The following is a 25,713-nucleotide window of genomic DNA, read 5'->3' on the forward strand; positions in this document are numbered from 1 at the left end:
AGGAGGCTGAGGGGAGACCTTATTGCTCTCTACAACTACCTGAAAGGAGGTTGTAGTGAGGTGGGTGTTGGTTTCTTCTTCCAAGTAACAATCGATAGGACGAGAGGAAATGGCCTCAAGTTGCACCAGGGGAGGTTTAGACTGGATATTAGGAGAAATTTCTTCAGGTAAAGGGTTGTCAAGCATTGGACCAGGCTGCCCAGGGAAGTGGTTGAGTCACCATGCCTGGAGGTATTTAAAAGATGTGTAGACGTGGTGTTTAGGGACATGGTTTAGTGCTGGACTTGGCAGTGCTAGGTTAAGGGTTGGACTTTATGATCTTAAGGGTCTTTCCCAACCTGAATGATTCTATGATTCTATTCTATGATTCTACATCAGTGACAAAGGTGAAGCAATTAGGAAATTAGAAGAAAGCATTTTTAAAAAGAATGTCATGTTTTGCATAAAAAATAAATTAAAAATTATCTCCAACACTCGTCTTTTTTTTCCCACCACCTGGCTACCCCATGGAACCAATACAAACTTTTACCATACTGAGAAGAAATGTTGTATTTAATATCCTTCCAAGTATAACCAACATTTTTTTGCTAACAAATATAAACATTGCTGTAGTTGTGAGGTACTATGTAACCATCCATAGTCTTTACAAAGAGAAAAAAAAAAAAAAAAGAAAAAAATGACTAAAATAAAATTCTTCTATTTTCTAGATGGATTTTGATTCAGTATGCACTAAATACGACTTGGCATCCTGAGAAGACAGCACTAATTCTTCACTAATTATCAAGCCTACAAGTTATACTATGGTTGTATTACACAAAATAAAGTCAGACTTTTCTTCTTTTTTTTTTTATCCTTTATGCAAAAAATCTTGCTTCAGGAGAATAATTCTAGCTCTGTGGAAAATTCTCTTCGGCTTTCACACATACATGAAGGGCATGTTATAGTTAGTATGCTATAAACTGCTGTATAATTGAAATGCAGATATACAGATATCCCAAATGTATATTTTGTTTCTCATAATTTCGTCACTCTCTCCTGATTCAAAGTAGTAACACTTCAACAGAGACCTCAGTATTCTCCAACTCTAAATTTCCTCCAGTGGCTCTATCAACTACATAAAGGGACTCCTCAGACATCTATACTGTGTCAAAATAAACTGTGTGAGTACTTATTTTCTTATCTTTCATTTTTTGACACTTAGATTATCAGAAAGAAGATGTACGATTTGAGCAGAGGGATATATTTAGCAAGGAAACAGGCATCTGGCAGTTTATAAACCATTAAGGTGGCAGGGTTGCATTCAGTTTACAAAACTGGCTTTATCTGGATTGAGAAAAGTGGAAAAAATTGTCCAAAATCCTTTAAGAGATTTTTTTGTTTCAATAACTTTCTCATTAAAAAATAAGTAAGTGCTCTGATAAGCAAGGAATTAGAAAAATGTAAACCATGAAAGCCAAGCTAGTCCCAAATCAAAAGGACTCCTATCCTGAAAGCTGCAGATGGACAATTCTAACCACACAATGCCTCACTCGATTTAAAAACGGCCAACATCAGGGGATCTGACTGCAGAATTAGGACATTCAGATCAAGAAAACTGTAGGAACATCCCTGCAGGTCTTTTGTTTGTTCGTATTGCATTTGTCATGACAAAGTCCTTTTGTACCTGTAAAACAGTATCCATTTTACCTTAGAAAAAGTGTAGCAGATAAATACATTACTGTTTTCTGATAAAACACCAAATATATGTTTCCGTGCTCTATATTCAAAATACATGAGAAAATTATATGGTAATCAACATGACTATAAGTCAGATAAGCATGAAGAAAAAATAAAAGAACGAACCACTTTGCTAAGAGAAAAAAAAAATCCAGGAAAAGAGCAGAACCTTCAGGAATGTTTAAGGAATAGCTATAATTTTCTTTCCAATAGATTTCTGACAGTAAAATTAGAATAAGTAACATCTATGTACTGAATTTCTCATGCACAAAAAGAGGATTAGTCCTGTCAAGTCTTTGGGCAATAGCCTAAACTGTTTTCTAAATGTTGCTTCCTAGGAAAAAGAAAAAAAAAAAAAAGGTCAGAAAAACGAACAGAAAACTGAAAGAATGACATTCTGTGTAATCAGGAACTAGCACACTTCACTCCCAGCAAGTCTTTTCAAAATTGTTTAAAAAAATCCACAAATAACACCACTCAACAGTGATTATATTTTTTGTGGTTTACTATAAATAGTTTCAAAGAAAATGAAAATTGGGTAAAGGGATTTATTATTTATGACATGATAATGTTTCTGATATCATATTCACAGAAAGCATAAAGATGCCTGTCCTTAATAGATTTTGCATTTTTAGATTCTTGTCTACAGCTTCTTTCTACCTTCTCCTTTTACCTAATTGTTAACAACATATTTTACTATATTATTGGATGAGTTTTTGAATATTGATCAGATTTTCTCCTTCCTTTTATTTCTTCTTTTTTCAGAAACTCATTTTATATTTGGCATAGATAGTCTAGAATAAATGAATGTCCTTTTCCTGTTTAGAATAAGTTTTTAAAAATAAATTGTAAAAATTTTACACTAAAATACTTTTTCTGAAAAAAATCTTAACATGAGATTTGGCACTCCAAGACCTAAAACTTATGTTCCAGTGAAAGTTTTAAATTAGGTCACAAATGACAGCAATTTATTAGACTGAAGAATAAAAAGTTTAAAAATATGTCTGATAAGAATCAATCTGTTCCTTCAACTTTCTGAACATTTCAATGCAAAACTTTTAATATCTACTATAGAACTCTTCTTCTTCACACTGTCTGGAAAAACTTGAGTGTTGTTTGTTCTAATTATATCCTAAGAAAGTGTAGCTGTTATAGATTTTCTTCTCTCCTTATCTTTCTGATTAAAATGTTTTTGTGAATATATTATAGGAGCAAGAAGCATGATCCTTGCAAATACCAGATTTGAGCTGTGCATTGTCACGATGACTTGGTAGACCAATCTTAAAGAGAAACATTTTACAAAGGGCCTCAGACAAGCACTAAATGCAGTGAATAATCATACAGTAATTTCTTTAAAAACCATTATACCTGAGGGAATAAAGTAAGTAAACACAGCTGAATATGGTTGGTGAAACTTTGATTCACTCCCTCCCTAAAGGGATGCAGTTCATGTGAGAGGTTTTGCTGGTGTCTCTGAAATGAATAAAAAAGAGCCTTCTTCATCTTAGAGGTTTTGGGGTCGTTTTTTGGGGGGGAGCAGTGAAGGGCAATTAAGCAGTGCTAATGAAATCTATCGATTTTACCATAATCAGCTGTCAGGACTAAACAGCAGGCAAAAAGGCTAAGATGGGGAAAGAAAAAAAAACACTGAACTACATAGCAATATACAATTTCAACCGCATTGAGAGATACTGTACTTGGAATAACTCAGGACAGAGATGTCTGTGTCCCTGCAGAGTCTGTTTCATAGCTGCTACTGACCGAAAGTTTCATCAAAGATCCAGTCCTGCTATGGATGTAATGGGATACCCCATAACTGCACAATTCTTTTACTGAAACCTTCAGGCAAATTCAGTGTAAAAAGAAAGCAAAATTCATATTGTAGAGGCAACTAGATTCTGGTATTGTCTTGCTATATGATTGGTTTTTACTTACAAATCCTAAATTAGTTTCAATAGTACTGTGATACAAAACATAGGCTTCTTCAGCAATTAACAAGGACACCAAAAAGTTGAGCCTGCACTAATTGTTGATGTCTATATGTAGGCGTTTCCTCCTTGAACCAATCTGTGACATGTATGATAACTTTAGTTCTGCTACAGCAACATATTTTGAGGTTAACTGATATCCAAGACAATTTAAATTAACTTGGGGACAGAATCTGACAAGCTACTGCACAGTGGCAGAAATGTTGCCAACCTTCTGCACGCTCTTGCTGCAAGGAGGTACCTAAAAGCACTCCCTCTGTGCACTGCTGAAATACGCATTTCTTCGACACTCTGATGTCCTTATCTAGCCATGTTGCAGCCCAAGTACACCGCTTAATGAAGTGTGTTCCAGTAGGTTTCTCATTTGTTACCATCGGAAACTGTAAAGACCATTCTCCCCAAAATGGAGTCTGCTCATCTCTATTGGTGAAGGAGTATGGCTCTCCACACTCCTGAACACATATGCACCATTAACTTCTGGTTGACATTGCCTCAAATACAATTAAGTAATTAAGAAATTTTAGGGCCACACTTCTGTCACCCGTTTTACTGTGCTAAAAACTAGAAGCAATGTCAATAAAAAAAAAATTTACTATGAATTTGCAATGGTGCATTTCAAAACAGAATGAGTTTATTACTATATGTGACCAGTTCTTCTTAAGTCATAGTCAACATGCTTTGTACTTGACTGTGAAAAAATACAAATTATAAATAAATTTAAATGGCAACTGAAGTATGTTGTAAGAATATCTAGGATGTACAGCACTGGAGTTGGAGATATTAGTGTACTATGACCTATTATCAAAAATAAATGATGGAGGGAAATAGGACGTATTTTCAGATCACATTCCAGCTACTCCTCAGCTGCTAAAACAGTCACTTAAAAGGTCATGCAGGTTGCAACACTTGTGGTTCCCTTGAGACTACTCTGAGTTGTTAGTTCAGATGACATCCATGCTTAAAAATCTGATAACCGAGGAACTGTACAGTGCCATCACTTGACATCAGAAGACAGGTCATGAGCAAGAGTCTCAAGGAAACAACATTAATTTTTAAGATAAAATAGAACTGTGGAAGCTCTGAAGATATAAGAACTACACAACTATGTTTCTTTTTCAAGAGTATTTGAAATTTAATGCTTGCTTCAGCTACTGACTTAAAACCACAAGCCTCCTCCACCCCACAAGTATCTGGTTGGGACTTACCGTTACTCCAAAAAAGCTGGTTTCATTCATAGCATCCAGAAAAATTTTGCCAAGTTTGTGATTTGTATAGTTAAAATCTTCAATTTTTTGGTGCTGCTTGGTCTCATTGAGATGCTTCATTGCGTGCTGCAGAGTCTTGGCAATCACCCATATTCCATCGTAGGCATAACCATGAAATTTGCTGGATTGTCCATCACCGCGCTTGGCATTGTATTCCTTTTCATATTGCTGTGGAGTCTGCAGAGGAGAAAAACTTCGGGTTTACTTCAATACTTAACATTTTACAGATTTGCGTCTAAACCTGCACCTTGAACCTCAGTCTCCAATTTAGAGACATGCATCACTAATACAGAAAAGACCGCCAAAACAAACACTAAGGAAGAAACACGTGTTGCCTGACTTCCAAGACTGATGGTGAGACTGGGCGGGAGACCTAGGGGACAGAGATACTGAAAAGCAGTTGTTCTGCTTCCCTGTATGAAGGACAACTTGCTTTATTTTGCTTTCATACAAAAGGCTTCAGTTCAACCAAAGCTAGCAGCATACTGGTGAGCCATAATGCTAGAACAGAGAATAAGTCTGTATCCCTGCAAATTAGTGGTCTGATTACTCTTTATAGGATAATGGAAATCAAATAACCTTTACTTGAGCAACTATTTGCTTAATGTGAAATTATTTGAGTGGCAATTTGTCTATGTTTTACAAGTTTACTATGCTCTTTATGGTGTGCTATCTTATGATGAGTTGCCTTTTTGTAAAGTTGCCTTTTGCGCTCACTCAGCAAGGCATGAAAGACACATGAAAAAAGATGAAAAGCGGCAAAATCAGCATGTTTGCTCATTGGCCAGAGTTTGCATGCATTTGTTCTGTGATAAAATGTTATGTACTTTATGGAAATACTACATATTTACATATTTTAAACAAGCCCCACCCCCTAGTTCTGAGAGGCACAAATCACCAATGAAATTAGCCATTTGCAGGATTAGGGTTAAACAGAAAAGTTTTCTGTTTCTGTGCTTAACTATTTAACCTGACATGACGCAGCATGTGATACTGCAGACTATAATTCAAGCTTTACTGTACATTTAACTGTAATGTTCATACAGGGGGAACAGGAGAGATTTGAGGCAAGGGACTTTACTGTTTCCTTACCCTGTAGAGAACTGGAATTGATTTCTAAATATTTAAAAACGGCAAACCAGTGGAAAGATGAGAATAACCATGATGACTGCCAGCGCTCTTTGCAGAAGAACGTTTTAGCTTCACCTCCCTCCTCCGTGCTTTGCTGTGTCAAGACATTGGTGACACAACTGATTGCATAATAAAATAGTTGGAGGAAAAGTACTAACCCTTCCTGATATGGTCTTTGTCATTTTTGAACTGAGAGGCTCAAAATCCACTCCAATATAACCTTCCATTGCTGCAAGAAGATTTTTGCTGAGACACTGTGAGGAATTAATCCAGGATTCCCACCAAAGGTTTTCATACCACCCTGGAATAATCCACTGGTACTTGCTGCCATACATTTCTTCATCATAAGCCTACAAAGAAAGAGAAGTAGAAAAGCTAATAGACATTGTAATAGACATATTGAACATAAAAGTAATTGTTTTCTGTTTATGTTTTTTTCTATTATTAATGAAATTATGGCATAATTGAAGGATACACAAGTATCTTGAACAGTTTAGAATAATTATTTGCTAACAATGAAGACTCCTTTCTTGAAGATTCCTGTCTTTAAAATTCAGGTCACAAGAAGAGAATATACTAAAACCTATTTTGCTTTCAGTAGACCAGTTATTCAAAAACAGAAAAATAAAATACTGGATTCTAAAACCGGGGGAGGTAAAGAGGAACACTGGCAGAAGGCAGAGCATTTGCATAAAAATTCTCCATGACACAACTATTACATGAGTGCTAGGACCACCACATTTAAACTAAATTATTATCCTCCTAATATCATCCTAAAGACCACATAAAACAGGATAAAGTTAAACAAGAAAACTTGGATCCTAGGCACCATCAAATCACAATGTTGCAAATATGAGTTATGTGACTGTGCTAAAATGGAGACCACAGGGACATTACGTAAGCAGTTTCTTCTGAGGAGCATGAATCAATAGCAAATTGATAAAGCAAACAAATCTCAGTGATTTCTTTTTTTTCAGCACAAAATGTCTTCAGGTGAAATTGTGTATTGTTTGAATACTGAATATGGCCCAATGTACTTCAAGATACTGAGATGACGGTTATCTCCTTACAAGACATAGCAGATACATGTAACAGGAAACAGAAATACTTTATTAGTCAGGCACATATGTTGTTGTGCCTAAAAGCTGATCCATTCACAATAGATACTCTATTCCATTGTGTGGAGTAGTGTTCTACGATAAAATTAGTAAATTTTATCTCAGATGTTTCTCTCACTGTCTTTTTTCTTTTGACATTTCAGTCAGACTCCATTTCAAAACAGCAGGTTTCATGCTTCTTTGGCTCCTAATATAAGCAATACTGGAGATACAAGACATACTTATAAGATAAAAATTCTAATTTTAGAAATACATGGCACAACCTTAGAATTCTTAACTGGAAAACTGCTATATCTTCACAGAAAACATTACAGAAGGAGGAAATTATAAGAATGCAAACAGGACATATTAGTCATTCAGAACATAACTGTTTTGAAAAGTATCCCAAAGATCATACCAAAAGCCTATCAGAAAAATAAAAATGAATAGCAAAAAATACGAATAGGACAGCCTCCTAAATACATTAATACCCAAATTAAAACTGAGCTTTAAATCTGTGAAGGCTATTATAATGGTGTCAACTCAGTTCATAAATGTATTGTGCACAAAGCAGATTTGTTTGGCCCCTGGTTGCAGGACTTTTTGTTCAACCAAAATCAAATTTCATGCATTTGTATACAGTGCTGCTTGAAAGCACTTCTGTCTGAAACCCAGTGTCTTGCATCTCATATCTTACTTATTCCACAATCCACATAATTTGCTTGTCTTTCTCTCTCTCATTAATTCTACCCTTCCAGAAACACATCTGCTTTTGCCCTCCTGCCCATCTCTACTCCTCCCACAGCTATGGCGTAGGAGGACACTGCATCCCACATCCACCTGTGAAGAAAATAGCAATCCCATCCTGCAACACCTTCTGATGTCTAAAAGAGTTTCCATTACACAATGAGGTCAGTCAAGACCTTTCAGTGATATAATGTCTTTTATTTGACAGTTTTCAAGTCACTGAGGACACAAATTAACACAGAATAGTGCTTTTAGAGAAGGACAATGATCAGTAGCTTCCCCTGCTCTATAGAGATTAAAGTATCAAATAGTGTGTTGCAAGAAAGTATTGGCTATGAACTATTCTGAAATTGGAGCTGTTGGAATTTTTCTGTTTGCACTTGAGCCTGTTTCCTGCATAATCTGTAAACGTGCTGGGATATGGGCTGAAAATTAAAAGTTTCAAAATAGCCAGAAATTCCACCCTGGAAACAAGGGATCATTCCCAACGTTGCACTGAAACACTCACATTCCTGCAAGAATTTGGTTACATGTCTAGATTTTGCTTTAAAAAGCAAAACCCAAACACCTTAAGAGCTGGCAACTCTCCATTTGCGATCTGGTGGAATGGTAGGATTTGAAGGATAATCTGGGGAAGGCAAAAGAAGGAGGAACAAAATCAGCTCCTCCAAAGCTAAGCACCACGACCATGCAGTCACTTTTCTAGTGACAGCACAGTTGTTAGTGTTCAGGCATTTCAGTGCTTGGGTTCCAGAAGACTTATTTCAAAATAATGCTTTCTGCCACCATTTCCTCCCTGTTGATTCTGCTAAATGGAGATGATTTTGATGCTTAAAAGATACATATCCTTGAAATATGCGGATCTTTCTTGAACTGCTTGAGTGCACACAGACCAATTCTTACAGGTTTTAGTTTCTAAGGGGCAGATTTGTTGGCACACAAGAGTAAGGCAAAGAAGGTTTACAAGTGCTTTCTACCATCAGAACAGCATAAAGTAGTCATATGTCTTCCCTAATCTTTCCTGCGTGCCCTACCTAGACTGCAAATCCCTGAGTTGTTGTCAAGCCGCCAGGAAACTGCCCTGGACATTTTCTGCCTTTGTGAGACTGATTTTTAAAATTTTTTTTAAACTTTTCCTTTTTCTTTGAATCCATAAAGAGATGCTTATTTACAACAAAGACATTTCTGTAAAAGATCTTTCTATGTGTAGTAAACAATGACTAGCAGTTTGTTCAAGAGTGCCTGCAAAACCTTACCATCATTGAATTTCCATCATATTTCCAACATGACAGCACGGACACATCCTATATCCCACCCCTACAAGAATGCCTGTAGACTTCTGAATTGCAACGAACCTCCATCCATTTCTCACTAAAAATCAATAGTGCCTTTAATTCCAAAACAGAGACTCAGCAGTAAAACTCTATCAGCTCAAGAACAACAGTGTCCAGCCCTTTTGTATCAACCATGCTGATTAAGCCTGGCTTTATTTATTATTAAATGTTTACTAAAAGAGACACCTAAAGCTCATGCAGTGACCTACGCTTAATAGTCATCTTCTTTAATTGTCTTCAGACAGATAATTGTATCAGCTAGGCGTCAGTCTTGATGTGTGCATGGCTATACTGCATTATCTCTATGTCTTAAAGATAATATGTTGGAAAAACTCCCACTAACAATTCTTTAAAAATAGAATTTTCTGTACAACTGAAGTTTTCATTGGGAAGATGCAATTTCATGTTAATCCAATTTCAAATGAAAAAAAGATTATGTCTATCCAACACAGCTGACCAGTTTGATTGTTGAACTGTTAAGTTTTGAGCAAAATACCCTAATTTCTATTCCATGAAAAATATCACATTCATCCTACTGAGGTGAAAACAACATTAGAAACCTAAGATTTTCCATAGAATTAAAATTGCTAACTGCTTTTGACACTAGTGTTAAATGAATAGCTAAGCTTATTTAAATCACCGTAGGAAACACCTGCTAACATTCATTTTGGCTTGAATTAGTCCTGTCATGTTTTTAAAGTTTGCCACTGAATTAGACTATTTTTTAGTCCATTTATCTTTATGTGCTCTGCATCTTTTGTGTGTGTGTGTGTGTGTGTGTTCGGGGGGAGGGGGAGGAAATAGCCAGGGAAAATGAACACGTAAACTCCAATGGATGTCCTGAGGAAACCTCAGGACAGCACATGACTGTTGAATCAAGACAGAAAACTGAGGCAGACTTTAAAGATTTTCCCACCTACCTAAATCATTAGCAAATAATATTCAGGTTATAACCACAATCAGAAAAAAAAAAAATAATCTTGCACTAGTACAATAGCACCTTCCTTTAACAAACCCAAAGACTTTCTCTGGCCGACATCAGCCACCCTGCAAAATATAACAGAGAATCACAAGTGAAACCTGTCTGAAGATATACCTGGGGAAGGGGGTTAAAAAACTTGACATATCTAAATTATTGTGCTCTTAGACACATACCTGTGGGAGTGCATGAGTCAACAATATATTTTATGACTAATAACAAGCTTACTGACAAATTGTAGTGCATTAATATATAAATGACCTACTTTGAAGTGCCCTCTCCTGCATTCAGTCTCCTGCTTAAACTCTCATATAAATACATTTATACAAGCCTAAATACATGATCTCTCAGATTTCCCCAGGCTCCAGAAAAATCCACCCTATTACTTTTGACACTAATGTAATTTAGAAGCAGCCATCACTCTTTAAACTGCTCTGAGTTACGCACACTTCCCATGTTTGTACCAAACCGTTGCCACAGAAAGCTACACCGGGCGTTCGTGTGAAAGAGATATCCCCCACCTGAAATCCTTCAGACTAGAGTGGTGCAGACAAGAAGACACCCTGCCCTTCCGAGGACTTCTCGATTTCTTCAGTGGCCTCACAGGCACATGGACTTGGAAAAGAATTGTAGAGGAAGGCAACTAGATACTAAGGGCAGTGGCATAAGCAAGGCCAATCTCTTGTCTGACGTTGGGTTGGAAGACAGTTCTGATCGGGACCCCTCAGCTGGGGAAACGCAGCCCAACTGCAAGGGATCTGAGGAGGAGCTGGGCCACAGAAGGACCATTCTTTCTTCCAGGAATGGAAAAATGGGAGATTATCTCTGTCAATCCAATTTAAATGCCGGAACAAAAAGATCTATATACAAAGACTGATCAGAGATGAGAAGAATGAAAAAGAAAATAATGCTTTCCATTTCCTTTTGGATGCAAACAGATTTTGTTCCTTCCAAATATACTCTACAATCTCCTTTCCAAATTTTGCCAGCAACTAGGACAGCTGCTGAGTAAGAGCCAACATGTGGCTGAGGCACATGTAGCAATCAGATTTTGAACTTCTGCCTTTCCTTTCTTTGCTTGGATAGGTAACTTTGTCTCTCTAACTGAACACTAAAAAACACCCTCTGAAATTTAGATGCCATCATTATTGCTTTTCCATTATACTTATTGTATTCTTGGCTCATACAGGATTAATCTAGTTATTTAAACTAAGAATTCAATACCAATACAAAATTTAGGCCACTACAGTCTGCCTGTTTGGGATTTTTTTTTTTTTTTGAGCAGGTAGAAATAAAGATCACATTTTAATCCTGCTACTTTAAATGACAATCACACTGTGCATGTTTGCAGCACATTCACACACACAAACAAATGCTGAGGATAGGGAATTTTATGTATGCTGGTCTTATTACATTTCTTTTAATTCAAAAATCTTTATTTTTTACGAACTAAAATTTGCTTTCATGTAAAACATGTAAAACGTACAGCAGTTAAAAGTGAATGATTGCACAATTAGCAACATACTGAGTAGCAGAAATTATTAGGGTTGTTTAGTTAGCATGTATAGGAACTGCTTGAATTTCTTATTCTTTTAAAGCAAAACATGCAAACCCACATACATACAGACATTACCACCAGAACACACCTCTTTGACAAGATTGAAATCTTGCAGTTCTCTGTATCTGCTGCTACATATACAAGCATTTCCCTGGATCTGACATGAAAAGAAATGCTCAAGCTCGATTGGCTTTTAATTCTACTACAGGAAAGCAATAAGAAGCAGCTAACCATGCAGTCCATGCCTAAATTTCACTGAAGTCAAGTACAAAGTATTTTATTTAAACAGAAATGGAGCTAAGAATGTGTAACCTCTCTTGATGATATAAACCTTGACAGAGCTGAACCCCATGAAGAAATGTTTATGCTCAAATGTATTTTTTATTCAAATGTAACACATTATTTATTCTGATATGCAGTTAAATATATTTACTTACACAGCAGAAAACTTTCACAGCCATTTCCTCATCAAACTGGCCAAGGATTATCCGAACATCATTACCCTGCAGATTGAATAAAATACATGGCAGTTAAATACAGTCACAGCCTTTCCAGAAACCACTTCAGTTGGCCATTCAAATCGTGTAGAGAGTTAGCACAGATTACAGCTGCAGACAGCAAAATTAATTCAGAACTATTCCATTTTCTGTAAGTTCAAGAACTTGAAATACTGCAAGAGAGAGCAGCTGAGGTGTTTGAAGAAAATTATTAAGCAATAGCACTAATGAGAATAAAACTGTAATGTTTATCTTGTCAAATATTATTATTCAGTAACACTAAAGTATCAAATATTCTTTTGATCCCTTGCAATATTTCTTTTAAAATTTTGCATATTAAAACCAGCTAAAAGATATGCTTTTCACTGCTTACATGAACTAATGTTGTAAAGTTGAGAGACCAGAGATTTGTAAGTGAGATAAAATGCTATGATATTATACCCGCTTTAGTAATTTTTAAAGGTTTTACTCATACAACATCTTCTCTACAGTCACTATAGCACATTGTCAATCCCTCCTCTCCTCCTCCCTCACACCTCCACACATGAAAAAAAATCATCACACTTTAGGAACCTATGACTGAAGTCAAAAGAGATCATTTTACTTTCGTACTTAGAAACATATTAAGAAAATATTCCTAAATTCAGGAACATATGCAGGAAAATATTTCTTCAGGAACCAGGATAGCTTTTTTCTCATGTGAAAAATTGCTGCTAACATCTATAAAACACAGAACAGAGAGCTTTTTATGACTTAATATTAGTTTTTATTTCACACAAAAGCTGAGTTATCAGCAAAAGCTTGATCAAATCTAATTTTTCATTTCTTTTATAAAACACTTGCTTAGAAATATTAATAGCTCTTTCCCTCTCCAAGGAAAAAAGAAACAGATGATTCAGTGTGAATTTCAGTGGCAAAAAAAAATTCAGTTTTAATTAAATCAATTTATCAAAGATTTTCAGTTTAGATAATTTCAATGTTTATTTTCTGTTCAGCAGAAAACATTATGATGGACAGTGCAAAAAGATACTAGAATGCTTCTGCAATTAAATGCATGAAATTAGCATCACTCTTGGCATGGTTAAAGTCAGAAAGAACATTATATGCTTTGCTCATTCTAAACCTGTGCATTTTCAGTAAGACTGCTTCTCTTTATTTTTATATTTAGCCACAAATTGATAAAGTAATATAAATCTTACTGAAGTGGATTATATTCTTTTTAAAAAAATCTAACAAGGTCACATGAAACTAAACAAACAAATTACACAAATTACAGCAATAGTATTACAGTTTTTGTAAGGACAATAATAGATTTAGGAATTATGCAGAAAAAAATCCCCTCATCCATTAATTTTATTTTTCACAGTTTAAAAATAATTTTGGTCACTCTTGGAACTCCGGCTGAATCGCTTGACCTCTCTGAACGTAAAAATGCAGATATAATATTTGAAAAAAGAGTTGCAAAGTTTGGTTTAAAAAAAAATGACACAGCACCCAATTATTAAACTCTTAAAATTATAAATTCCTTTACATTTTATAATATGATGAGAATCGATTTTAAAAAAACAGAACCTGTGTGGCCTCATAGTTTTAGAGCACCAGAGACTGTAGGCAGGGTGCTGAGAGTAACTCTATAGTGCATGTGCAGCAACGCTGCTCACTGGCTATGCGACAAGCTTCAAACTGAAGGTGTAGTGCCTGGTACCATGCCTTAAGACATTACTTCCACCTGATTATCCCATAAACCAAAATATGTTTCCCACGGTGACTATTTTTTTACTGTAAAGCACTGCAAGAACTGTATAGTTCATCCTATTTTTTTCCCCAGAAATATCCTATCCCATTTCAATAACCTTACTATCTGCAAGGATTGTCTTATACTAATATCACTGTGCAACTAGTTTAGCAATAGCACTAAGACCTAAATATTGCACATTCAGACACATGAATATGTGGCTCTACAGTTCCTTTTGTCTACAGGCATGCAAGGAGACAGGCACTCAGGAAACTCATCTTGAAAATGTTTTTCACACAAGGCATAGCAGAGCACCCATTCTAATATTGGCAGTCAATCCTATTTTCAAACATACTCTGCTCTTGTTCAGGCACCCAAGCAAATGGGTGTATTTGCTGCTTTGTCCAGCTGTCAGCAGATCCCAGTTCTGAATATCTGACCATCTCAATATCTGACTAAGGATTTCAGGGAAGCTGGACTTTCTGTCAGGCAGGAATGTCCACTTCCAGCATGAGCTGAGCTTCCGATGCCAGAGCAGGAAATCTGCAAAGTGTGAGAACCACATCCAAACCAAGTTGAGAATCCCTGATTCTCAACTAGAAAGCTTCATGGCCCAAGTTCAAAGATCAGCCATGGCTCTAGAACTTGACAGTCCCTGATGTTCTGTTATCCTTAGAATGTATGATCGAGCCAAGATGCAATACCCAAATGTTCTTTTGCCTAAATTAATGAGTTTCCACGTTAACACATAAATTACTGTTTTTGAAGCACTCAGTCCAGTAAGGAAGACATTAACATGTCTGTGTTCACTAAAAGATTTGGATGGTATCCAACCACAAACTGACTGAAGAAGATCAAAAGAAATGTTCTATTACCACCTATTAAAGAATAAGTCATGAGTATTATGCCATTGAAGACTACAGCAAAAGAAAGTTGAATTCTGATTTTTTTCCAATGACTTAAAAGTTATAACCTTAATAATGTTCTTTTCCATGTCTTTTTATGTGCAATATGTTAAGAAAAAAGAATTTTTCTCTGACAGAAATATGAATCCCCAGTTCTCCCCCACATTTGTCCAGGTATTAACCCTTTGAGGGCTGGGGAAAATCACAATCCACATATGCTCAGTACTGGCCAGAGATGGATCCAAGAAGATAATGCTGAGAGTCAGTAAATAAATTAACTGGAGGTATGTTCCAGTGAGAGAAAAAAGGGCACCTGGGAAGGAGAGACAGACCCAGTAAGGAACGTGGGTTATGAGTACTTACACTTTTTAGGCAAAGATGGAGCAAACAGCTGGAGAGGTAGCAGTAGGCTTGAGACCAGTATTGAATAAGGAGCTTGGGAGGCAGAATTAGGACTTTTCAAGAGTATTGCAAATAGGAAGCTTGACAAATAGTTGCTGTTAGGACAACTGCAATCTCAGAAAGTAAGCCAAGAAGAAAATGGAACAATAATCTAGACAAAGGTACTCAGAGGGAGATGAGAAATCAGAGAAGCAGAACATAGCATTGGGTAAGCATCTTCAGACTGGGATGAAGATCCAGAATGAAACAGGGATATTGCTGGGTTAAGTGGAGAGTATGGGATCACAGGGTCAAGCTGACAGTGAATATAGGGTCAATATCTTTTTCTTTGTCCAGCTTCATAAAGTTGCATCATGAAGAACATAGTATATAGTTCTAGTTGGTTAGTCATGTATGGGAAATCATAAAAGATTCCTTCTGTTTATAACCACGCAGATATCAATACAATGCTGTGAGATGCGGTCCCTGAGGTTTTACGGCTTGCAGTTAAAAAGAGTGGAAAATTTAGTATGTAATCATGTAACCAAAGAATTGTACGTTAGAACACATGTAGAAGGAACTAATTTAGGAAAGTCTGTACAATAGCTTTTCCTCTTCCATGCATAACATTTTTCCTCTGTGCAATGATGCACTCCTCAGTAAGCCTCTTCCTCTCCAACTCTGTTTTTTGCATTCCCCTCCACATTTTTCCAAATTTGTTCCTGAAGAATTACATTCAAGACAGTAAATAAGCCTAGACCCATTTGATGCCAGGCTTGGGTCTGCTGGCTCTGTCCTGCATAAGACATTGAAGCTTCAAATTCATGCAACTGGACATAGCTCAAATCCCTTGCAGAGATTTTATTTGGATAGTTAAGTCTGCACTGAAGTTTATCAGAGCTGGGTTCATTTCAGTGCTCACGGGTCAGGGTATATGTCCACGTTATAGTCTCATGCAAAGAGATACATCAGACACTTACTGGGGCATAATTTCCCCCCCCCTTCAGTCACACTGTTAACTATCAACCAGTATGATTTCCTGGCAAGGATACGCTATTCCTTTACATCAACCCTCATGGGACCGATGCAAGTTAACACAGTGTAACTCTCTTGTAGGGATCAAAGAAGTCACTCACTGGATCCCACAAGTGTCAAGTACTCTTTCTTTCTCTTAGAGTTGTAAATTGCTTGCATGGAGCTAAAGCGTATTTGACACAAGAGGTTTTAATTCATGGAACTAGGCAGGTGATCTATGAGATGATTAAACATATCCCAGGGGGAAGGCAACTCCCAAAACTGCACTTATATAAAAAGACCAATGTTTAGACCATTTGCCAGATGGTGAGCTGTCATATTTACTCTTCTCAGAGATTAGAGTAGCAATATCAACATTTAAGCTTTGCCCCTCAGTAAGCAATACATATGTTCCCATCTGGACTAAAGTTCAAACAAGAAAATGAAAAACAGTTACATTTCATTTACCCATAGTTGTGGTGGACTCTCCATAAAAACATGTTTTATAAATGAAGGCTATAGCACAGCCTCAAAAATGGATGACTCTCTTGCTCCCTTCTTTCTTTCTTATAGGTGAGGATATTATTAATCCACTAAATATAAAGAGTCTGGTGCTACTGGCAGCTGAGTAGTATAAACCCTGAAGACAGTGAGGATCAAGCTATCTAAGATGTTTCATTGAGGGATGAACAACTTGTCTCCTCCACTGCCATTTCTAAGAGCCTCAGATATGAGGCACTCTTCAGCCTTTTCAGAGTTTGAGTGATGCACATTATGCTGGAACAGGCAGCTATTTTTTTTTGGCCTGCAGAGCTTCCCTTCTGTGATCAGATTTTAATCTGTCTCATTTCTAATGAATAACACCACAATGTTGTATTACACAGCTTTCCAGAGAAGGATTGCTACAATATCTCATCTGCCAGGAAAAGTCAATGTCTTGGCAGGCTCTTTATGAAATATCTAAATTGAACAGCTCAGATACTCTGTCATATTCTCTACCATGTATCTGACAGTCAAGATGTTATCAATAAATCTACTCAAAGCTGGGTAACTTCGTCAATACAGACATCCACATGTTCTCCCTTCTAAATGCCTGGATGTCCACTTGAAGAACTATAGTTGAGCCTCTGACCTTAGCTATGGAATCACTGATGGTGAAAGTGAACTAAAGGATGTCAGCTCCCACCATCATAACACTCTGCAAAACTTGCTGATGTCTGTGTTAGTGTGCATGTCACTCACTTAGATTGAGGCCGCATCCAAACCTGTTCCTGGCCCAAAATTTTAAAATTTAATTAACTTGGCTGTTAGAATGAGAGATCATGTTCAGTCAGTATCTAAAACACCTATTGTATTTGGGAAATCAGAAGGAAATGGTTTCATTGAATTGGAATTCATATATTGCAATTTTTTTGTCCTACGTGCAAGATACAAGAAAGTTGGAAGCAGAAGTGTTATTGCTCATACAATTTGCCTGTGCATGCTTAGAATTTTTAAACATGTAAGTTGATGTACAAATGCATATCCTCCAATATCCCTTTCTCTGAACACAAAAATGACTTTTAAGATATTCTTAAGCCTAAATTTACTCTCCAGCTGTGATTTAAAGAGCCTGGAGTCAATGTAGTAAATGTTAAGGTGTTGCTGGGAAAAATATAGAACATATATTTCTGCAAATCATACCAGATATTTCTACTTTGTATTGCATAATCATTAAGTTCATTAATTTAAACTGTGGTTATGAAAAGGAAAGGTATTTTATGTCTATTTTAATCACAAGTATAATAAGCAGGTACCAGTTTACCTATATTAGGTTTACATCTTGAAGAAAGAAATGAACATTTTCAGAGTTGGATAGCTAAGTTGTGTCTGAGCTATGTACTTAAGGACAAGTAACCCTACATTCCTGTCAAGAATAAGTGATTGTCTAGATAATTGCTTATTTATTGTTGTAGTAATTTGTTTTGAAGAAGAAATGAAGAGTTAACTTTAACATATTGTTTGATAGAGTCTTCTGGTCTTCCCTATAAAACAAACAGCGTGTTGTTGACATACAGAAGGCTACAATCTCATTGCTTCTTCTAACCTTCAGCCTAAATATACATGCATATATACATTTTTTCACGTTATTACATCATCCATTGGTTTAAATAGCTCTGCCTTCAGAATTGTTAGTTTTCTGATGCCAGGGGTTAAAGACCTTGTCAAAAATGTGGACTTTACTGGTAACACATACTGGAGTCTTTTCAACCCCAGACAGGAAATGCAAACTGGCTTAGACTGGACAGACACAAAAGGCTTCCTGTAAACGTAATCTTTACCTATTTATACTTTAAACATTTAGGCTTGCATCTCTAGACTGTGGGAATAATAAAGCACACTTAGTTTACCATGCTTCGGATCTTTTCCAGTTAGCTTCAGTAGCGGCCTAGTCTTATACAGGTTAATATCCTTGCTTTAATTTTAGTTTTTTTAATACCATTCAGTTTATTAGGGTTTTTTTAAACCTGTTTTACACGTATTTAAATATTTGCAGGATTGTGGCTTTGACTGTCTGTCATATGTATTTGACGCCAGCAATGATTTGATCTTCACCATTTAAAAGTGCTTGCTCTTGCTGTTCAATCATTTTTTCATGTTCATATGTAGTTTAAGATTCATATCTCCTATGTCTAGTTTATTGTTGGTAGCACTGCATGGTAATGCTAAAATATAGTTTTAATTTTATGAGATGCCAGGAACCTAGTAAATCATTATAATAAGAGAATGGTGGTAAATTATTCTGCTATCAAATTTATTTTTCCTTTTTTTTCCCTGTGATTCATATGAAATAATGCAGATGATTATAAGCAAATAATTCAATCTAAAATGTGTAATGAAGCTAATGGAAAGATGCTCAATGCTTTTGTTACATGATAATTTACCTTAAAAGGGTTCTGGTTCCAAACCTCAAGAGCTTTCACACGTATATCACTCAGACTGGTGCTTTAGGTACAAATATTAAGCCAGCAACAACTTGCTTTACTTTGTGTCCTTATCAGGAACTATAAAAATATTTACTATATGCATGGATATTCATTGACTTAAGCAGGACCAGGCCCTCAGAATGCCATTTGTTAACCTTACTATGCAACGGAATGTAGTAGTATATCATTCTTATGCAAAATTTGTTTTATTAGCCTTCTTCATAGGAAAAAAAAAAAATCAAATGCCATGACATAATCATCACTTTCTCTTTATCCCCCAAACAGCAGCACATACCTTAAGTTTCTTTACACCCGTGCAAGGATCATTGGAGAAACTCTCAGTATCTGAAATTTCAATGTCTTCACCATACAAGACGTCAGTCAGATCATTCCTCACCTGTCAGAAGTTGAGAAAAAGGCAAACTAGTGAACTGACACTCAGTGAGGAGGAAGCAGATGGACTATATTCATCACTGTAATGACAAGCAATGACCTCAATGATGATATATACACCTACTTTTTTTTTTCCATTTTGCCTAAAATCTGATCAAGACACTATTCTTTTACCACCATAATCTACTATCAATGGGTGTACTACATAAAGAGCTTTACTATGTGTGACAAAAAGCTCACAGTGGGCTCCCGCTTTGCATCATGGGGATGGACAATTCTTGTGTATTTCCATTGCTGTTAAGACCAAAATCTTTCTTGCAGCCAAAGTGATGTTTGAGACTGTATAAAGGGAGAAGACTCATCAAGGAAACTCTTACATATTCTCAATGCTGAGGGCTGATTTGAAACCACCGTCAGCTGGTCCCAGCATGAATCAGCAGAGCTTAGCTTACGTCAGTTAGGGATTGGTAAAGCTTAATTAACTCCTCTGTGCCCTCCTCCTTTCTTAGGGCATGCATCTCGCCGCATGGGGCAGCAAGTGGTATTGTTTGCTTAAAGGTGACACAAGCAACCATCTATCAACAGATTTTCTCACCTGTTTTTTTTACAGTGGCAAGACTCTGTCCTCTTTGAGCTGCCTAATAGCACAAAGAAGCCAGATAACATACAAAGCAATCTGGTTTACAGATTTAGGGTTTTTTTCCTATAACTACTTCAAGGTTTTCTGTCTTAATCACTGCTGCTTTTCCTCCAGCCATGTGACTGCCAAAACAAATTTTCACATTACAACTCCTAATAGATGAGCAAAAATAATTTTAGCTGGAGATAACGTGGTTACAGACTGAAATGAAGAGAGTGCACTCCAAATTTAATTTAATAAAATTATGATCACATTCATTGAACTGATTGTCTTTTTCAGGTATCTCAAATGCAAACAGAGAAAATACAATACATGGAAGAGAAATATATGTGACATTAAACAGGAAAATTTAGAAGTGTATAAATCACATGCAGATACTTTCCAATGACCCTCTCTATGGGTCGTTGGAATTACGCGTTTTAAATCTCCCTCTTAACTCTCCTTTTCCTTGACCTCCTTTGAGAGAGAAGCACAGTCCATTCAAAACAATCCGAAAATATTTGATATATAGTGACATGTTCAAGTAAAGAAGAGGAAGTGGTAACTGTCCTTCAGGAGAAGGAACTTCTTCATTTGAATTGAAATAACCATAAAGTTTCTACAATGAGAAGACATTTTATCCATGCAAAAATAAGGCCCAGCTATTGCTAAATTTTCTGGGCTGAAAGTCTGTCACACTCATGCCTAAGTATACAGTAAAAGCAAGGGGATGCACTGAGACATGAAAGGTCACAGGTGAGACTTCTGAGTTCTGCTGGCAGCTTTGCTTTCAAGACAAACTCATCTCTTCAGTAATCCTTCAGCCTTTCTTTAATATATGTTTGTGAATATCCTCCCAATCTATGCATGTTAGTGGTTCTGCTGTGTGTATTTCATGCTTTTATGTTTACCGTGCAACTAATTTATTTTTTTCAGTATGCTGCTTAACTCTTAGATAGCACCACAGTTTTTGGGAAAAAGAGGAATGTTAAAACTATCTTTGTGCTTTTGCATATTTCTTCATGACAAAGGAGCATACTCTGGTTTCTGCAATGTAATAATTGCATTAATTGATCCTCAAACAGCATTCCACCTTTTTGCTGTTCCCTTTAAGTTGGTTTTGCCAGATTCCTTGGTTGACCAATGAAGAAATTACTGAAGATCATTACTACACTGGCTGCCTTAATTACTTCTTTCATGACCTCTGCTTCATCTTACCCCTTTTAGCCATGCTTTAAAATTACTAAGATGTATTTTTACATTATAACCTTTTACAATGATTAAAACAAGTGGACATACAGGTAATTTTTTTTATTAAAAATTATTTTTATTTTACAGAACCAACAGTCAGAATGGTCAGTCCACCAAGATTTGAGTTATATCCTTCATCCTTTTGTGATGCTATAACCAGTTTTTAAGCGCATTCTGTGAAAATGTATTCACTGACAAAAAATGATCAGTAGTGACTCCTTTTTCTGCTAGTATACTAGGAAAACGAATGATTGATATTTTAGCTCCAGCAATGCCATTAACTGCTCCTTATGATACAGGTCTTTCTTGATACAAAGAAAAATTGTTTTTCTGAAACAAACCATCAGTGATAACAAAAGAAAATAGACCTCTCTTGATCACAGTTTAGCTAATGTCCAAAATCCTTCTACCTGGTATAAAAGTTCACTAAAACTATCATATGTTACTTAGAAAAAGTAAAATTTTTCTTAGCTAACAGAACTGTACTTTCCAAAGGCATACAACTTGTCATATGCTTCTACCCCATACTGTCCTACCTTCTTCTGTAAAACAAGAAGTTTTTTAGTTCCAGGTTTGCTTTCCTGATATTTTCTTTATTTTTTTCTGGAGCCATTTCTAGTCATTCTTTTAATGTCAGAGAGACTAGATTAACATTACTCAGCTGATCTGAGTAGAAAACAGCTGATTCACCAAATACAGTTTAGTCAAATTAGACCATTATTAACATGAGAACAATGATAAAAAATACACATTAAATATTATTAAAATAGACTAACACTTATAGATAGGCTTCAGTGGAGGGCACAAGGCTGACATTTGCTTAGACTTCAGACTGTCTACTGACTTGCTGTGATTCCTTCCCTTCAGAACTTGTTCATGAACTTTGCAATTGAGGTATTCAATTGTATATTTTTTTTTTTCTGAGCAACACTTATTCAAATTCAGCCACTGAGAAATTTCTTTGACACCCCCCTGCCCCATCTGCTAGAATTCCACTACTCTGTGGCTTTCAGAGCTCTTGAACTATTGATTAACGTCCCAAAAGACACACCTTGCTAGATTTGGTGCCAGAGAAGCTGGAAACCTTCTCTCTTCATTGCCACAATGAGATATTGGATGCTTTTCAGATGCATCTGTTGTGGAGATTTTGCCAAAAGAAAGGTGTTTCTTTCCCATTATCACAACAAGATATTAGGAGCTTTATAAGAATTTACAAGGTTTACACTCTTTTTCTGGAAGTCTTAATGTTTTTTTCTCTCCCTTTCAATGCTATGACCACTAGCCTGACAAATCTCATCTTGTGCCTGGTCTGGGGGTATTTCCACTACATTTTCCAGCCTTTGTTTCCTATTTCCATACTTTTTTGTCACCATCTTCAGGTTCTTTTCTTTCTTTCTAAATATTCTAAATATCTCACAGAATTGAAACTTGTGGTTTTCTTCCTACATTTGTTCTTCACTTCTTTCAAATAAATTTAACTACAGAATCTTCTGATTTGGATTTGGGTCCAACATCAGAATTCACAAAGCCTCACCTCCAGTTCTAGAGCTGCCAATTCCTGTAGCAAATGTTGCAATTTTGGATTAAATTTGTGAAATTCAGAATACAATGTTGCATGTTTTGTTGTAGCAGATGCTTGTAGTCCTCGAAAGCGTATCACCGGCAGTACAAGCAGTTTTAGGGCTCAGCAGTAATTGTTTCATTCCACCAACTCTGAGTAAAGAAAATTGTGAAATACTATACTTCTGCTTCTTTATTGTGTAAAATAGGATAATTTCAACTGGAGGAAACTGCTGTAGAAAGTTGTAACAAAACTACATTAAGCTCTGGTGGGGATCTGCAGTTCCTAAGTAAATCCTGCACTGACTTACAATACAGAATTAGCATAATTCTATGTAGGTTTAGTCCCTTGTTAACAATTTAATGAAGGCTGTAGCTCTATGTCTGTTTATATACATTTTACGCCCTTTAAAGACACCGACATTTCATTTTCGCAAAACAGGGATTACCAGACCTGATCATCAGTAAACCTGCAAGGTTTCACAAACCACTGCTTAGAGACCCTAGTCCTTCACTCACAGGAAAAAAAGAGCACTTTTACACTGCTCTGCGTACAAAGCTGGATGAAAGCAGTATTTCACCATACTACATATTTAATAGATTTATGTGTGGTCAACTTCAGAAATTACTGGGGTGCAAATATGTTTACCCAGCAGCAAGCTCCAAAAAATGAAGGGTTTATATCATATGTAAGGGACACATTTGCAGGAAGAAAAGGACAGCCCTTGTACTTGAGGCAAAGGATGGGATGCAAGAGAACTGTCTTTTATCCCTCATTCTGCCAGAGCTGCTCTGTGATGCAGCTCATATCACCTAAATAAGATTTTATAGTTTGCTACTAAGTCTGGCTATATCTTTTTTCTGTGAAGTGGATGGCAGCAATACTTGCCTACCTCATAGCTGTTGTATCAAATTCAGTGATGTTTGAGAGGCAAACAACAAAGTCCCTGACCCTGCACCTGTGAAGGAAGAAATACAGGGGTTTTGAGGAGCCAAGAACTTGCATTGCCAAGGAAGAAATGAATTTCTTTAATCTCAAGCAAATTGAGAGAGTAGACAGAATGACTAAATGGGCTGGAAAAAAAAAAAAAAGAGTCTAGATGGGACCAAATTACAACACTTGTGGTCTGTATCAGGAGGGATGGATTTAGGTTTAAGGAAAGGAAGCGAATGTTGGGGAGCGGCATGGGCCGGCTGCTCCCTAAGGAAGGGGGATGTGAGTGCAATAACACAGCTCCCGCACCAGGGACCTCACCAGCCAGAGCCCCAGCAAGGGGAGCCACACAGGCTCGGGGAAAACAGCCGGTTTCAGCCATGAGGCTAGACCTCCAGGCAAGTTCACAGCAATAAGGCAGGTCCAGGGTAAAGCTGGGAAGTTCATCTACGAGTCACGGACAGGATCGGGTCTGGTGAGAATAACCAGGGTCAGACGCAGTCCCGTGATTGCTGGGCAGGTCCGTACCGACAAGACAGGTCTGAGGACAAGCCATGAAATGGGTCCAAACCAACAGGGTCCATGACAGGCACAGCTGTGATGGAGAGAGACCAGAACTCCCACAGCATCGCTGGGGCAGGGACTGACAGCACCGGGCTGAGCTGAAACGGGGTCCTGGGTCGTGGGCAGGGGGAGGGGGGAAGCCTCGAGGGGCTGGTCAGGGTCAGAAAGGGCTTTTGGTGCTTTCAGGGCCCTGCCACTGACTTTCAGTTGTTGGCATGTTTTTTACTTTCTATATGATCTGCGTATGATGATTCTCCGTGTAAAATATATAAATGATCCCCTACTTCACAAGGATAAAAAAGTTGCACACACAGCAATTTTATTTTAGGTGAACAGATATTGCTCACTTCAGTGGGATTATTAGTGCAAGCACCTGCTCACCAATAGCAAATAGCTAGCATCCATTTGACCACAATATTTCATTTTTATCAAGGCAATTTTACCACTTTTTTCCCAGGAAAATAGTAAAGAAAGGGGATATTCCTGATGAATTGTCAATCTAATGATAATAGTTTGGATTCAGGTGTCTGCAATGATTGATGGTTCAAACTAGGTTTCAGATTATATGTTTAAAGTCACAGTTCACTCATTTAATCCTAACTCTGCCAGTTACAAAATAAATTTAATAATTTTTAGATTAATCATACTACTTTGCTTTTAACAGATCTTTCCGATGACCTTTGGTTCACTAAAGCTGCATGTAAGTACTGCAAGCTAAATCCTTGTTGTTCAGGGCAGTCTAATCCTACCAGATGTTGATCATAAGAGACTCCCAATGAATGGGAGGTGATCCAAGACAGCCAACATGGCTTCACCAAGGGCAAGTCCTGCCTGACTAACCTAGTGGCCTTCTATGACAGAGTGACTACATCAGTGGACATGGGAAGGCCTACAGATGTCGTCTATCTGGACCTCTGTAAGGCCTTTGACATGGTCCCCCACGACATCCCTCTCTCTAAGCTGGAGAGGTATGGATTTGATGGGTGGACTGTCCGGTGGGTGAGGAATTGGCTGGATGGTCGCATCCAGAGGGTAGTGATCAACAGCTCAATGTCCAGATGGAGGTTGGTGACGAGTGG

The 25,713-nt window shown here is 37.0% G+C and overlaps 1 protein-coding gene across 1 annotated transcript in view; it reads right to left on the minus strand.

The window, feature by feature from the left end:
* The window catches only part of GABBR2 (gamma-aminobutyric acid type B receptor subunit 2), a 262,847-nt gene that overhangs the window by 116,157 nt on the left and 120,977 nt on the right, over positions 1-25,713 (minus strand). Inside the window, exons 4-7 of the mRNA XM_009280673.1 lie at positions 19,609-19,710; positions 12,253-12,318; positions 6,259-6,450; positions 4,910-5,146 (exon numbers count right to left, since the gene is read on the minus strand). Coding sequence (XP_009278948.1) covers positions 4,910-5,146; positions 6,259-6,450; positions 12,253-12,318; positions 19,609-19,710 — 597 coding nt within the window. The remainder of the gene's footprint in view (positions 1-4,909; positions 5,147-6,258; positions 6,451-12,252; positions 12,319-19,608; positions 19,711-25,713) is intronic.

The sequence above is a fragment of the Aptenodytes forsteri genome, unplaced genomic scaffold, assembly GCF_000699145.1.
Source record: "Aptenodytes forsteri isolate BGI_AS27 unplaced genomic scaffold, ASM69914v1 Scaffold291, whole genome shotgun sequence".
In the NCBI taxonomy this organism is placed as follows: Eukaryota; Metazoa; Chordata; class Aves; order Sphenisciformes; family Spheniscidae; genus Aptenodytes; species Aptenodytes forsteri.